At 42.7% G+C, this 15,009-nt stretch overlaps 2 protein-coding genes across 29 annotated transcripts in view; both read right to left on the bottom strand.

Moving 5' to 3' along the window:
• The window catches only part of LOC125768152 (patronin), a 57,627-nt gene that overhangs the window by 3,424 nt on the left and 39,194 nt on the right, over positions 1 to 15,009 (bottom strand). For 8 of the 28 annotated variants that reach the window (XM_049435415.1, XM_049435431.1, XM_049435419.1 and 5 more), the window contains 11 exons: positions 13,661 to 13,783; positions 13,201 to 13,302; positions 12,580 to 12,726; positions 10,918 to 12,255; positions 10,663 to 10,843; positions 9,790 to 10,163; positions 9,478 to 9,714; positions 9,176 to 9,401; positions 8,784 to 8,861; positions 8,101 to 8,172; positions 1,716 to 1,817 (listed from right to left, as the gene is read on the bottom strand). In XM_049435415.1, the coding sequence (XP_049291372.1) occupies positions 1,716 to 1,817; positions 8,101 to 8,172; positions 8,784 to 8,861; positions 9,176 to 9,401; positions 9,478 to 9,714; positions 9,790 to 10,163; positions 10,663 to 10,843; positions 10,918 to 12,255; positions 12,580 to 12,726; positions 13,201 to 13,302; positions 13,661 to 13,783 (2,980 nt within the window). The remainder of the gene's footprint in view (positions 1 to 1,715; positions 1,818 to 8,100; positions 8,173 to 8,783; positions 8,862 to 9,175; positions 9,402 to 9,477; positions 9,715 to 9,789; positions 10,164 to 10,662; positions 10,844 to 10,917; positions 12,256 to 12,579; positions 12,727 to 13,200; positions 13,303 to 13,660; positions 13,784 to 15,009) is intronic. The other 20 variants (XM_049435424.1, XM_049435435.1, XM_049435440.1 and 17 more) reach the window with 12 other exon arrangements.
• On the bottom strand, positions 2,820 to 6,228 carry LOC125768167 (uncharacterized). Its single transcript, XM_049435492.1, has 2 exons — positions 4,438 to 6,228; positions 2,820 to 3,804 (listed from the first exon to the last, which is right to left on the bottom strand). The coding sequence occupies exons 1-2, from the start codon at positions 5,965 to 5,967 to the stop codon at positions 3,175 to 3,177; spliced, it is 2,160 nt and encodes a 719-aa protein (XP_049291449.1). The 5' UTR covers positions 5,968 to 6,228; the 3' UTR covers positions 2,820 to 3,174.

Below are 15,009 nucleotides of genomic sequence, written 5' to 3'. Positions count from 1 at the left end.
TCTCTAAATCTACCGTGATAAAAAAGGGCGATAATTGTTAACTTTATACTTTAACTAAAGCTACTTGTATGGTTTACTGGTTTGAATGCATTACGTTATGCCATTCTCGCGATGAAAAAGACTCTTCCACAGCCAAGTTTTACCTTTTCCACCAAACATTTTGGTTGGTGAAAACTTTCTCGCCACCGCATCAATACCATGTGGTGGTTCATTTTTGTACTTGATTGCGTTAAACGATTGCCGGCGTACTTTTTCTGTCCTCTGGCTTGCACTGCTTTCTATCGTTAGCCGTTGAAAAACATTCACCAGACATTCCTTCAGGTCTGAGGAAGTGCGTCCACCATTCTTCACCTCTGATCGCTTTGGCAGCTGTTGATTGGGCATAACGGATTTCGGCACGCGTTCTCTTCTTTCACCACTGTTTCGCACAAGTTCAATCAGTTTATCTGTTTTGCTTGCTAGAACTCGATTCGCAGCTGTATTAAAGATGCCTTTTCGAGCGCTACCGTCTTCTTTGCCTGATCGAAGACCTTGGTACACTGCCAGACAACGATCGCAGTACCAATGGTTGAGATTTTCCTGCTCATCCAGTGGTAATCCTTCGAAACGGACGTACGAAGGAACTGCCACTGTTCGGCGATAGGCGGATTTACGGTCGAAATTACCATTGTTCAGGTGCGAAAAGTCTAACCTTCCGAGCGAGGTAAATTCGCTAATCGTTGCACAAGATACACACAGCAACATTTCGAAGCTGCTAATCAACGATCGATCACTATCAATTCTGAAGCGAGTGTATTCCACTCTATGCATCCAGCTGCAGAAAAATGTGCTTATGTCGGATGAAAATCTTCTCACTAACTAGCGATCTTCATCGCTAAAAATATTACAGCTACAATCAAGAATGCTTGGAACTAACGAAATAACTGGGACGTTATGGACCGACTGTAGACAGCAAATGGATAAGAATGACGTAGTCTGCACCGATCGAGGAGAACAGCATCGCTAGCTGTGAATGTGCGAGAGACCACCAACTACCATTTGTTTATCGCTAGCGCATATACAATCCGCTTCTCGCGTGTTATTGTCGGGACCTCGATTGAAACTAATTACGATTCATTTGCGAGCGACAAACCTAAGCATCAAGTGATGAAAACACAACAATTGTATGGGTGAAAGACGGTAGATCTTTTTAGCATAGTATCCAAATGTACCCCGGAACCGAAAGTAGTAGAAAGCGTGTTGATCAAACGAAACTTTGTTTTAGTAGTGCAGAAATGATTAAAACCAAAATTAATAACTGGAATTTGCTAACAGAAAGAAATTAAATAAACCAAGGGAAAGAAAAAGTAAATAAACCCAAAAATTTGACATTTCCATCATATCTTAAACAAGAAGTCTTCCTTTACCATAATTATTTTTTGCTTTAGACATATTACGCTGGAGTAGTAATAGTATTTGCTAGTGAAATAATAATCCCCAAATTATACCATCAAAGGTGAGAAGGGTGTTTGTGGTGCTTTTTAGAGCGTTAAACATTTGCAAAACAACCCGTCCTAAAAGGAGACAACAGTAAAGACCAGTTGACCATTACCATCGGACCGACTCCCAGTCGGTTCCAGATGTGCAACAACATGTGTATATGTTCGTGTGTATGTGTGTGAAGGGGGAACGGAAATGCACCATCGGAGACTGAAAGTTGTGAGTGGAGTTCTTACCGCATAGATTCATTAGGGAGTTTGATTTACGTCCCCGGAAATTGGCACCTTTCGCTAGCGAGATACGGGACAGTGTGCGGCCCCGTTCGATCGTTGCTGGTTCTGGAAGAAGCACAGGAGACATGAAGATTTACGTGTGTACGAGGTGAGACGATTGCCGGAGCAAAACTTTCGACTTAAAATTGGCATTCGTCGATCGAACGCGAGCCATGATTGAGTTTAATGTTTCTCTTATTTATGTATTTGAGAGCGGATATATGGTGGTAGAGAAAGAAGGTTCTTAAATTATATTAGAATTTATCTTAATTTGTGGCGTTTTATAAACTTTTCTGATATGGAGCCACATAGCACAAACAAAGTGTTGTACTTATGTATAAAGAAAGCATGTATATTTCGACCAAAAAATACAAGGGGAAAGAGAGTGAATTCTGTTTGAGTAGCAGTTCTGTTTTACTCTAATCGTAAAAATATATTAAAAATTAAAAAAATTGTTGATTTATCATAACATAGTTACTGTTTTTATACTACTGAAAAACGCCACCAATTAAGCTTAGAAAATAAATTTGTTTACACTATCACAATAGTGGGAAGTAGAGAAATATAAGCCATTTCCACAGTGCGTGTAACGCTCATAGAGGAAGGACAATAATAATTGCTAGGACTATATTCTATGCTACCAAAATAAAAGAAAAAACGTCTGTGTAAGCGGAAGATCCCAAAAGCGTTTAAACTCCCGTTATAATGGAATAAATAAAAAGGAAGGATATTCAAACATAACACCAAAATTTCCGTTTTAAAAAGGTAGTAAACATTTGCAGAGATATAACCAAGAACTTGTGAAGTCCAAAAACGCAGTGTTTTTTCTGCACAATTCACACATGCCACTATTCGCATGTGCCAAATATAAAGGTGAATTTGGGTTTGAAAGTTCAATGAATATTGTGGATGAAGAAATCAAGCAAAACGTTACCAAGTCAAACATGCATAAAGTAATGTGTAATTTAGCTTTCATAATAGTAAAAAACTTGTTTTCAACAACTATTCTGATACATATCGATTGGTGTGAAAGATACTTTTGGTTTCGAATAGGAAATGATAAAAGTTTGTGTTTGTAAAATAATAGGTGAGAACAACAGAGCCCCTACGTTGTGCAACTTGTTTTATTTTATTTCACTCTTCGACGTCCTGTTCGACTCGCTTCTGCGTTGCAACTGAATTCGTACGTTGCCGCAAGCCTCGTATCTACTGTGCAACTGATTTCGTACGTTGCCGCAAGCCTCGTACCTGCTTCGCAAACCGCTATTATTTTTCGCAGAATTCTAATTCTATAACGCCTAGTCCGTACCAAAAAAATCCAAACATACCGGCCGCCTTAAAAATCTATCTTTTTAATTAACGACTCCTTAGCAAAACAATCCTAATCAAATTCGTGAAGTTAATTTCAAAGCAATTATTTACATCATAATTCTTTCTCGAATGGCAATAAACAGATTTTGGAGGAAGGTCTCTTGTAGATTCCTTTGGCGGTTTTGATCGATACTACTCTAACCACGTCATCCTTACCAGGATGTACACCCACAATCCTGCCTAGATACCATTCATTGCTTAGCTTGTCTTGTTCCTTCAAAATGACCATTTGCCCAATTTTTAAACGTTCAACCCGGGGTACATGCTGTGATTCATTATGGAGTTCCGACAAGTATTCGGTGCGCCACCTCCGCCAGTGATGCTGGACCAACTGCTGCAGCTGTTCGTATCCCGTTAAACGGTTCGAAGGCACCTCACAACGGTCCACATCGGGTAACGCCAGTATGGGTTGGCCGATCAGGAAATGACCCGGCGTAAGGACATCCAGCTCTTCAGGGTCATCAGACAATGGCGTTAAGGGACGTGAGTTCATTTGAGCCTCGATCTGGACCAACACAGTAGCCATTTCTTGAAAAGTCAGTTGTCTGCATCCCAACACTTTAAACAGGGTCCTCTTCGCTGATTTAACAGCAGCCTCCCAGAGGCCGCCGAAGTTAGGAGCTCTTGGTGGAATAAAGTGCCACGTTATTCCTTTCTTACAGACGTTTTCTTGAATAGCTGTCTCGACAGGTATACCACGCCTGGATGTGAATCGCCGGAAACACGCCAAAAACGCAGCTGCAGACAAATCCTCCACTATTTCGCCACACTTAATGAATCCATATTCAATTCTTTTTCCTTGACAGCGCCGTATAAACCTCAGACAGTAAACTGTTACTCTTAAGGTTTTCCAATACGAAGAGAACCTTTCTAGTAATGGATTCAGGTTTACCGCCGAAACTGTCATTGAAACCATTTTTTTTCGTTCTGGAATCTCGTCAATGGAGGTTTGTTTTCTCGGCGCGCTAGTAAAAACAGCTCCCTGTTGCTTCAACCAGGAAGGCCCTTGAAACCATCGGCTCCGTTTAACCAAATCACTTGGCAACAATCCCCTGGAAATGTCATCCGCTGGATTATCTTCTCCTTTAACGTGTAACCATTTATGGCCCTTGGTTAACTCCTGCACATGCGCCACTCGATTTGCAACGTAAGTTGCCCAGTTATATGCAGGCGAAGCCAACCAGTCTAAAACGATCGTTGAGTCGGACCAGAAAAACACCTCCAATGATGACAATTTTAGAGCCTTAACAACTGCATCACATAACCTTGATCCGATAACCGCCGCACAAAGCTCGACAAAGGCATGACGAGCTACCTTAATGCTGGTTAGCAGATACAATTGCTCTCTAAATTGGCTCCACGTTCTGTTGACTTCTTCCGTTACAGGATCATCCCAATCGTTTTTAGCTATCCATAGGTGCTGCATTCTTATTTTTGCCCACACTATAATCGGTCCGATTATTCCGAGCGGATCAAACAGCTGCGCAATCAACGAATATATTTTCCGCTTGGTAAACATCTCATTCGATGACACAATTCCTTTTACTGCAATACTAAGCTCGTCCGTTGCTGGGCTCCAACAAACGCCCAACGCCTTAAACTGGTTTTCTGCTCCCAAATCTATGGAATCTAAAACAGCCTTTTCGCTGGAAGGTAACGCACTCAGGACACGTGGCCGATTCGAAATCCATTTCTTTAAGACGAATCCTCCCTTCTGGAGTAACAAACGCAGTTCTTGTACAAGCAGCGATGCTTGATCTTCATCGTTAGCACCTCCTATAAAATCGTCCACATAAAAGTCTTCAAGCAGAGCCCGCTTTCCGAGAGGCAGCAATTCACCTTCATCTTCAGCCAATTGCTGTAGTACTCTTGTTGCAAGAAATGATGAAGGACCAAGTCCAAACGTAACTCGTTGCAATTCGTATACTCTTATAGGTTCTTCTTCTGAGAATCGCCACAGAATTCGCTGATATGGCGTGTGTTCCTGATGCACCTTTACTTGAAGGTACATCTTTTCGATGTCGGCTACAAGTGCTATTGAATTCACACGAAACCTCAATATCAAATCGAATAGCGGGTCTTGCACAACAGCACCAACCATGAGGCAATCATTCAGGGAAATCCCGGACGTCGATTTAGCTGAACCATCGAACACTGGCCTCACTTTGGTACTTGTACTGGACATCTTTATGACGGGGTGATGTGGTAGATAAAACGAGCGTTCATCCTTCCTGTCCTGAACCTCTGCAAGAAATCCCAGAGATATGTACTCCTTTACAACCTTTGCATACTCACTTCTCAGATTTTCATCTCTTTTGAACCTTCGTTCAAGTTGCGAGAAACGGCTTAATGCTGCTTGTTTTGAGTCGCCTATCATTTGCAATCCTCCCATCTTGAACGGCAACTGCACAACATATCGACCCCCTTTTTCACGATAGTGGAATTGCTGGAAATGTTGCTCACAATCCCTTTCTTCTTGCGTCAGCTTCGATGCGGTATGGATTTCCTCGCAGCTCCAAAACCTTTCGATTTGTTTCTCTAAGCTGGCTTGAGAACAAAACGTTACAGCGTCGCCTGTTATCTGCTTCTTGGTACCAGTAACAATCCAGCCGAAAACAGTATTCAGGAACAGTGGACTGCCATCGTTGTCTTTTATAATTTGCTGCCGGCCGCCATCCAAACCCAAAAATTCAAAGAAGAATTCGGACCCCAGCAACACATCAACTTCACCACCATCCTCCATGTCCGGATCGGCCGCCACCAAATTACCAGGAAGCTCTTTCAATGCAAGCGGTTGCATTGGAAGAATAGCACTAGTAATGTGCTCCAACACTACAAAGTCCATCACTCTTGAATAGTTGCTGTTCCTGGAACTCACGATTGCCGTTACCGTTGCGCTACCCCCTACCTCGCACTGACCAATTCCCGTCAACCTAATGCTGCACGGCCGCGCTGGCAGTTTCAGCTCACGACATAGCCGCTGGCTCAATAGATTCAACTGGGATCCGCTATCGAGTAAGGCCCTAGCCGCACGCACATGGCCACTGTTTGTCGCTATGTTTACTATAGCCGTTGATAACCTGCCTCTTGCTGGTGATGATTCTGGGCTAGCCACACTTGTAATCATAGCTTCTTTAACCGTTTCAGTATTACACGTTTCACTTGAGCTCACCGACACCATGTTTCCACTGCCAATTTCGTTCTGCATTGGTTTCCAAAAATGCAGCAACGAATGATGGTTTCGGGTGCATGCACGGCATCGCCCCTTTGATACGCACTTGTCCTTAAAGTGACCCGGTGCTAAACAATTACCACACAACCCTTTACTCCTCACGAGTTTATATCGGTCCTTCACAGAACAGTTAACGAATTCATTGCATTTTGAAACAATATGATCACCACTGCAGATCACGCATTTCATAGTGCCTGCACCAGTCGCAACATGCACTGCCACTTTCGATTGGCTCAAAACCGGCTGTACGGATCTTTGCTCTGATTTGTTTTCATTAGACGCTTCTAATATTTTCACTTGCCCACGAAGAAAGCTAATCAAACTTATGTAATCCGTGTTACCACTGTCCTCAACGGTACGCTCCCACTCGCGCTGCGTTATATCGTCGAGCTTTGTAACAAGCAGTTGCACTAGTATCACACCCCACAACTTTGGTTCTTCGCCTAACTGTTCTAGGAGCTTGGTGTGTCGCTCGAAGCCTTCTATTAATGCATTCACGTTGCCCGCACTAATCTTCTTGCTTTTCGGCCAGTTCAGCAATTCGTTGACGTGACGCTTTTTCTGCAGATACGGGTTCGCGTACCTGTTTACCAACGCACTCCATGCTGCTTGGTAACTCGCTGCACATGTTGGAAATGCTTCTATTATCTTCAAAGCTTCTCCTTTCAATGAGCTCTTCAAATAATATAACTTTTCTACATCACTTAATGTTTTTGTATTGTGTATCATGGCAAGATACATGTCATGAAACTGCATCCATGCATCATAATTACCAGCAAAGCTTGGTAATGTAATCCGTGGCAATTTCAAACTGCCTTGCGTTTCCTTCATTGTCATGGATTCTGCTTTTACACTGCATTCGGCAGCCTCGAGTGCCTTTAATCGCCCCATCAAAACCGTAACCCTTTCATCGACCATATCGAACAGAGCATCGTTTTCTTCGACGTTTACTGGGCCACTCAACCGGCGTACTTCACGCGTTAGGTTCTGGAAACTTTCCCAGCACTTTTCCAGCCGCTGCGCACGCGCAATCACTAGCTCGCGTGATCCTCCTTGAGGATCCTTTGCGAACGCTTCTATTCTTGCGATGCAACGCAACAAACTGTCTCTCTCAGCTTTTACTAAAGCAAGCTCCTTCGCGATCGAAACAACCATCGTTTCTTCAGGACCAGCCTCAGCAAATCCATGAAAACTTTCTTCGGCTTCTGACGTCGACATTATTCCCTCCGATTTTACAACAACTTTGTCACTACGACACTAAATGTTGATAAAATCCTGGTCACGGCACCAAATTTTATGTTTGTAAAATAATAGGTGAGAACAACAGAGCCCCTACGTTGTGCAACTTGAATTATTTTTATTTCACTCTTCGACGTCCTGTTCGACTCGCTTCTGCTTTGCAACTGAATTCGTACGTTGCCGCAAGCCTCGTATCTACTGTGCAACTGATTTCGTACGTTGCCGCAAGCCTCGTACCTGCTTCGCAAACCGCTATTATTTTTCGCAGAATTCTAATTCTATAACGCCTAGTCCGTACCAAAAAAATCCAAACAGTTTGATTAGGTTAGTTAAACGGATTAGTATAGTTAGTTTTTTTAGCTACACTACTAGGCAAAGCAAATGCGCATTCAACTGTGTTGAAACAGCGTATTGTTGATATTCACAGCGGAATCACATGGAAACGAGCTGACGGGAAAAGATACACGACATATTGTTACGCATGTACAGAATAAAACCATCACCAACCTCTTCCTGTTTTGTAAGATCCACGGCGTCCGATCGGTGTTGAACTACTGCTGGGATACTCGTCCGGTGATTCTGGATATTTTGTGTTTTTTATTTGGTTAAGCAAATTTAATTGGCGAAATAGTACCCCCGGTACATAACAGCGTGATAGCAGAAGTAGTTTAGATTACACAACGTCAGTGTAATGTGATTATTTTCAATAGAGTAGCAATACATTGGTGGTGCGTTAAGCAGAGTGATTCAAGATAGAAGAAAAGAAGAGAAGTAAACATCGATTCGGTTAGTTGATAGTTGTAGAATAATTTGTTTTGTACATTTACATCACTAAAAGCAATGCGAATACATAGCATGTTCAGAAGCAAGTGCTTCTCTTGATATAAATTGTTTATAAGAATGTAGTGAAAGCGCGGGACAAATAACATAAAGTAGTGTAACAATCAAGAAAACGTTTGCTAAAATATAATAAACCTTGTTAGTCAAACACATCACCTGGTGCCGTTCAATCAGCAATTTTATTATTGTTGTAAATAGTTTGTTTTCCTCACCATTTAATAAAATAGTACAACAATCAACAACAATAAAACAAACGTATAAAACTAATGCAACAGCTTTTCGATTTGCTGTGAATTTTAAGACATTATTTAAATAATAATAATAAAACATAATAATAAACCAAATGTTACCTCTGATTGCTAGTGAATCCTGTGATCCCCGGTAGTAATCTCGACGTATCGTGTTCGACGCACTATGCATACCGAGACCTGAACGAGAGCAAATTCAAGCGGGATCGTCGTGTAGATCATCGAAATCATAATTGAAGCCGGAAACGGAATTCACAGACATATACACAAACATTCGCACAAAACAAAAGAAGAAGAAAAAAAAACAGAACATAATGCAAACACATAAAACATTGGTCAAAACAGGTACAAAATTAAAGTATGCTTCTAAATATTTTAGGAGACACTTTTGTATTGGCATTGAGCAAACAGCACAGAAGCGCATTTCATTTGAAGCAATTTCCCATTGCAACAGACTGTAGCAAAGTGAAACGAAAATCATCCCCATTACTTACCGGTCAAATTCGAGTTGGAACCCTTCTTGCCCCGACTGCTCAAACTGGACGCTTCACTCAGATCAACCGAGCCGGACTCGACGTGAATCGTTTTCGGTCGGGGACGGGTCAACTTTTGCGTGCGCAATTTGGCTGCTGGTATCGGAGTGGTCGAGTGTGCCGTTTGATGGAGCTGCTGCTGATACATCTGATGCTTCAGTTGCAGCTCGCGATCGATTGTCTTTCCCTAGAGTACAAATAAAGTTGATAAGTATTTGACGGAAAGTGTGATCATTGTACACATGTGGTTTGTTGCTCCTTACTTCTCTCTCCGCTTCTTCGATGGCTTTCTTGAGTTTGTGTGCTTCAAGGATTGCCTGACGGCGGGCGAACTGTTCCTCTTTTTTGCGGGCCCGTTCCTCCTCCTTTTCACGCTCCTTCTCGCGACGTTGCATCGCTTCGATTTCTTTGCGTGCTTTCGCTTCTTCAGCCTGTTGTCTCCGTTGTAGCGAGAGCAGCATAATTTTTTCCTTTTTCCGCTCCATCTCATCAACGGAAGTCTGTGACAAAGGTAGAAGAGGGACAGCATTTAACATAGTACGATATTGCATCGTTTCAAAACAGTCTTCATGTACCTGGTCGTTCGATACATCAATGACGATCTTCGCTTTTCGTTCCGTCTCGCTACCATATCCATCGCTGCTGTTGTTGTGACTGCTATAGTGGCCGTTACCACTTATCGAATGGTCCTCCATCGCGTACCGTCGATCGCCAACATGGTCCAGGTTCATCTGCTGCTGGTGCATCATCATCATCGGGGACTGTGGTGCAGCCGCAATGCCACCGACATTCACCTTGTGCATCACTGGCTCGAACGGTGACACGCCACTGTTGTCGGCGATGATGCTCTTCCGCGCATGTGACGCGTTGTGTTCCTCGTTGAAACTGCTTGAGAAGCTGCTCGCCGTCTTTACACTGTACGTTCCAAAGTTGTTGGCATTGGTTTCTACTTTCCGTGCACGCGATCAACAGCCAACACAGAATGAGCGATAAGAGGGAGATACAAAACGGCAAAAAGTTGCGGTAAGTACACGAGGGAGAAACGAAAAGAAAGTTCACACTGGTTTTATTGACTACTGCACACTTGCTCTCATTGTCCCAAAAATATGACTGAGGTTCAATATTTAGTCATTGCGTTTTCATGTGCGTATGTTTGGTTGCTCGTTCCGCATGAGTTACACCCCTTTTAGATGTGTTTCTTCTTAAATGTTTCTCATCTTCAACATCTCTGCAAGGTGTAGGAAGCAATGATTGAAATCAGGTGTCGAAAGTAGGAACCGTGGTAACACGTTCAATTGTCAAAAGCTTGATGAGGAACGAAATAAACCTGCTCATCCATAAACTGCTAATCACCCGTATGTGCACATAAGAAACACTAATAACTAATAAGCGTTTACGACTGTAAGAAAGTAAAAATGGCTTGTAAAAAAAATATAATGCACCCGTACCTCGTGACGAAGTCTTTTCGATCATACTGTCTCGACGTTTTTCACCCTCGTTGGAATCGCTGGCAAGAGATTTGTCCTTCTTTGGTGAACGCTTTGTTCGTAACGGTGGCTTTGGCCGTTTCGGTTGTTCGTTGTCAAATGAGATGTAGAATCCTTTCTCGTTCACATCTTCTTGTGGGTCCTGCAACAAAGAATAGCATTGGCAATTATGTTGCATTTGTGAAAATGGTATACAACGAAGAAACTGGAACTTACATGGAAACTGTTCGAATTGAGACTTGGCCGCGTTGGCGACGGTATTCTGTAAGTACGGTTACCGCTTGTTATGTTCAGCTTGCTCAAATGCTTATCCAGATCCTGTACATTTCCACCGGGACTGTTACGCATTCCGGCAGGTCCTTTGCTACTACCGTACAGTGCGTCCAGCTGTTGCTGTTGCTGTTGCCGCAAGCCAAAACTATCATTACGTCCACCGCTCTTCGAAGTGTTGATCTCAATGTCACCCGTGTCCTCATCGCCAATGAAGGAAATGCTTTGTGGTGCCATATCATCGATCGGCGGTGACAGAGGCATACTGCGATTGTCACGATAGTCCCCGCCGCCGCCCATCATTGGGCTTCCTCCTGCCGATGGACTGTTGCCATTGCTGATCATCATCTGTGAGATTTGATTGCGCACCTTACTGTGTTGCGGGCTGGCCGCTGTTTGACCGGCACCGCCAAGATTGTGGTGTGGATGATGCACCTCAAACAGATTTTGGAATGACTGTTGACTACCGCCACTGCCGCCGCTTCCAACACGACCGCTTCCACCACCGTAGCCACTATCACCGTCGCCACCGTTGTGATGAAGCGAGAACCCGCTACTCGGCGCTGGGGATTTATTGTACCCAGCCATAGTGTTCGTTTTTGGGCCATGGTTCCAGGCGTTCACATCAACCATACTGTTGTTAGTGTTATCGTTACGTCCAGATATGATCGGCGATCCACCCAGAGGTACACCGGCGGCAGCAGCTGATTGTGCCCACGTACGGCGCTGTGTCGGCTGTGGAGGAGTAGAGTTGTTTTCGTGCAGGAAAAATTGCCCACCGTGCTGTTGCTGTGGTTGCGGGTCTTTCATCTCCGGTGGAAGTTGCTGGTAAGGATCCCGATAGTGGTTTGAGTCTTGATGATAGAACTGTTGCTGTTGTTGTTGTTGCTGCTGCTGCTGCTGTTGATGGTGATCCATGTTCAAGTACGGGTTCGAGGAGTATTGGTGGCTATCCTTGCTCATTGTTCGGTATTGATTTCCACCGTTATGTTCACTAATAAGCTGCGTTTGGCTTTGTTCGCGACTGTACACTAGATGGCTGTTGTTGTTCGGGTGGTGACCATAGTTCACCTGCTGCTGAACGTACTGACCCTGTTCGTTAATGTATTGCATCGTATGTTGCTGCTGCTGGTGCTGCGCAAGGTACGGATCACGGCTCGGTGGACGCATCCCGTAATTGATCGGCGATGACTGCTGCTGGGGCAGATGAGGACTAGAGCCGAACATTTGAGTATTCATCGGACGATACGTGTTGGCTGGGATGCTTTGCTGTGATCCATACTGCTGCAAAGGAAAGCGCACATTTAGGAATTTTATCATTTACCATTGGCTTTATCGTGCTTGATCGCAAGATCTCTGCATACTTCAATAATGTGTATTGCAATAAATTTTATTAAAGCTTCCGTATTAAGTCAAGCATAGTAAACATATCATAATAATAAGAATATAACTTGATGAGGTAGAAGATATCGAGTGAGGGAAACCACATTGTATGGAAAGTTCGTTTGCAAAGCTAAGAAATATAGTTTAAATGGAAGTCAAATATGCATGGTCCATAAATGGTAACTATTAGAATGTTAACAGCGTGTGATGATGACGATCAATTACCTGATTGAGCAGATTCGCTATCTGCTGCGCATGCAGTAGCTGCTGTGCCTGCAGGGTTTGGGCTTGGATTTGATTCTGCTGCTGGGTGAGACGCTGTATGTCCGCCTGAATATCGTGCAAGTTGGAGTTCATTTTCGAAATGCTTTGCTATTGATTTGTGTGAGGCATGGGTTTTGTATTGCATTTATTTTGGTTGATGTTGTTGTCAAAAGACCGTGAGTATGGAATGGGGGGGCGCAACATTTGTTAGTGAGCAATGCAAGCAAAACAAGCGGTATACGAAATACCGATTCAGTATGAGTGTAAGGATAACATCATAGTTAAAGGGAGAATCCACAAGTAATGGACCGACGGTAAACAGAGAGATCAGTTAATTCAGGTGATCATATGATCGCAATTAAAGCCATTTTGAAGTAGAGGGATATGGAGTAAAGAGAGAAGAAGAATATGAAAGTAAACAAAACGAGCGATTAGAATTTTGTTACGCGCAGTTCGATGTTAGGCGATTGATGTACACAAGAGTATTAATGCACGAAACTGAACAGATGAAGAGAAATAAAAACAAGCAAACAACCAAAACAAATAACACCACAACTTAAAACGATCGGGAACGTTATTTACTTGATACTGTTCCAGGTCCATGTTCTCCAGATCGGGAGTCTTCTTCGGTTCGATTATTTGTGCATTCCACTTCTGCTCATACTTGCTGTGGTCATCCAAATCCTGATTATTGGTCATACGGTAACAAAACAGATAGTCGAGAGAAAAAGGACACAAAAATATATAGGTCTTATTAGCCCCCAAAACTTGTTTTTTTGCCGTAACAACAAACCCATTAGTAAAAGTTCTACAGCTGATAAACTTAAAATGAAACAAGCCCATGCAGTATATAATGTGAAAGAAACCAAGTTGAATTTTTTTATGAACGGCCGAATGCCAACGGATGATAATGATAATGTGCTTTTAAAATCCGATTTGGAAGTATACTGTTACGCTTTATGTTGCTTATAAGAATTAGGCAGGACAGAGAGTCCATAGTTATTCAAACACCCAACAATATCAGTATTTACGCCTACAGTACCTTGAGGGAACATGGTCGTTCCGCTTTTTCTACTATAATCTCTTCGTCTACTACCGTAGCCCCGTCGTTCGATTCTTTCGAGGTGGATTCCGGCTCGCCGGCAACATTGCTGCCACTTTTGCTCTGTCCAGCCCGGATGACGGGGAGAAGTATGGTGAGCGGAGCAGAAGAACGCACGGCAAGTAATATTGCGGTACGATCACGGTGGATATAACGTATACATATATACAACAAACGCGCGTGAACATTTTGGGGAATTTTTGGTTTAGTTGGTGGTGATGTTGAAAAGGAGAGGTAATGTGGCCAACCAAGTTCACAGGCGCGCGCGTTTATGGTGTGTTGATATTGGTCGATATTGGTTTGCATACAGGAGGCGCAGCAAAAACGGGCGAAATGAAAGAAAACAAAACGATTGTTTGAGCATGAACATGAATCGTGTAACATATAATTGAAAATGCGACTATCACAAAACAAATCTCACACACACACGGACACTCGCGATCGGATTGGTGCGTTTAATTGTTCAAGCGCTAAGTTGCAACGAAAGCACTAAACCCACTAAAGGAACTGTTTTGCGTTTAATGAATAAAAAACGGCTATAGCGTGGGCATCAAACAGCAAAGCATATAGTAAAATACTGCTAAAGAAATTTGGTAACCATAGTTTCGCGCTGATTCACTCTGAGCCGGTGTTTTTCACTATCAAATCACACAATTGCACAACTAAAACAAGAAAACAGTGTTTAAAAGCGTTTCAATTTAAGGCACGTCATATCGATCGTCGATATTTCATGAGAGTGCAGGGAAGAAAAAAAGCAACAGATGTCATTTCTAGTGGCGTTAAACTTAAATCAAATATGATGGGGAAAATGTTCGAAGGAATCGCACGACGATTGTGCCACGAATGCGGCAACCAGATTACCAAACCTGACCGGAAAGAATCTATTACAACCCAAATTTACACAAACCAAATCCTATCACCTACAACGTCATATTAGTAACACGTGTGTTTGTTGTGTGCGTTCATATTAAACTGTGAAGGTGCGTGTTGTACATCGACGTTTTTTTTTGCTTCGTCAAAATGATTGATTATGTTAAGGAAAACACCCAAAAGTTTTGTGCCAAAACTTGGAACCGAGAAAAGAAGATTGGCAACAAAAGATATATTACCACAACATACTGTTCTCTACTGTACAAATTATTTGAATCGACTTTTTTCTACTTCTCTTGCGCTGATCATGAGAGGCTTCTTTTCCATTTAAATAAAAACTCATCCAATTCCATTTTTTTGTTTCAAATGTTAGCGTCTCATGGAGCAACGCTTGAACGCCAGAATTAGTCACACACGTA

Source organism: Anopheles funestus, chromosome 3RL (assembly GCF_943734845.2).
Source record: "Anopheles funestus chromosome 3RL, idAnoFuneDA-416_04, whole genome shotgun sequence".
Lineage (NCBI taxonomy): Eukaryota > Metazoa > Arthropoda > Insecta > Diptera > Culicidae > Anopheles > Anopheles funestus.
Note: the sequence above shows the minus strand (reverse complement) of the source record. Positions and strands in the feature narration are given on the sequence as shown.

Bases quoted from the DNA above. Each gene is read 5' to 3' on its own strand.
- LOC125768167 (XM_049435492.1), bottom strand. From the start codon at position 5,967: ATGGACTTTGTAGTGTTGGAGCACATTACTAGTGCTATTCTTCCAATG. The intron at 3,805-4,437 runs GTAGCTCGTCAT...ATACCTGTCGAG, and splicing joins ATCTGCTAACCAGCATTAAG to ACAGCTATTCAAGAAAACGT.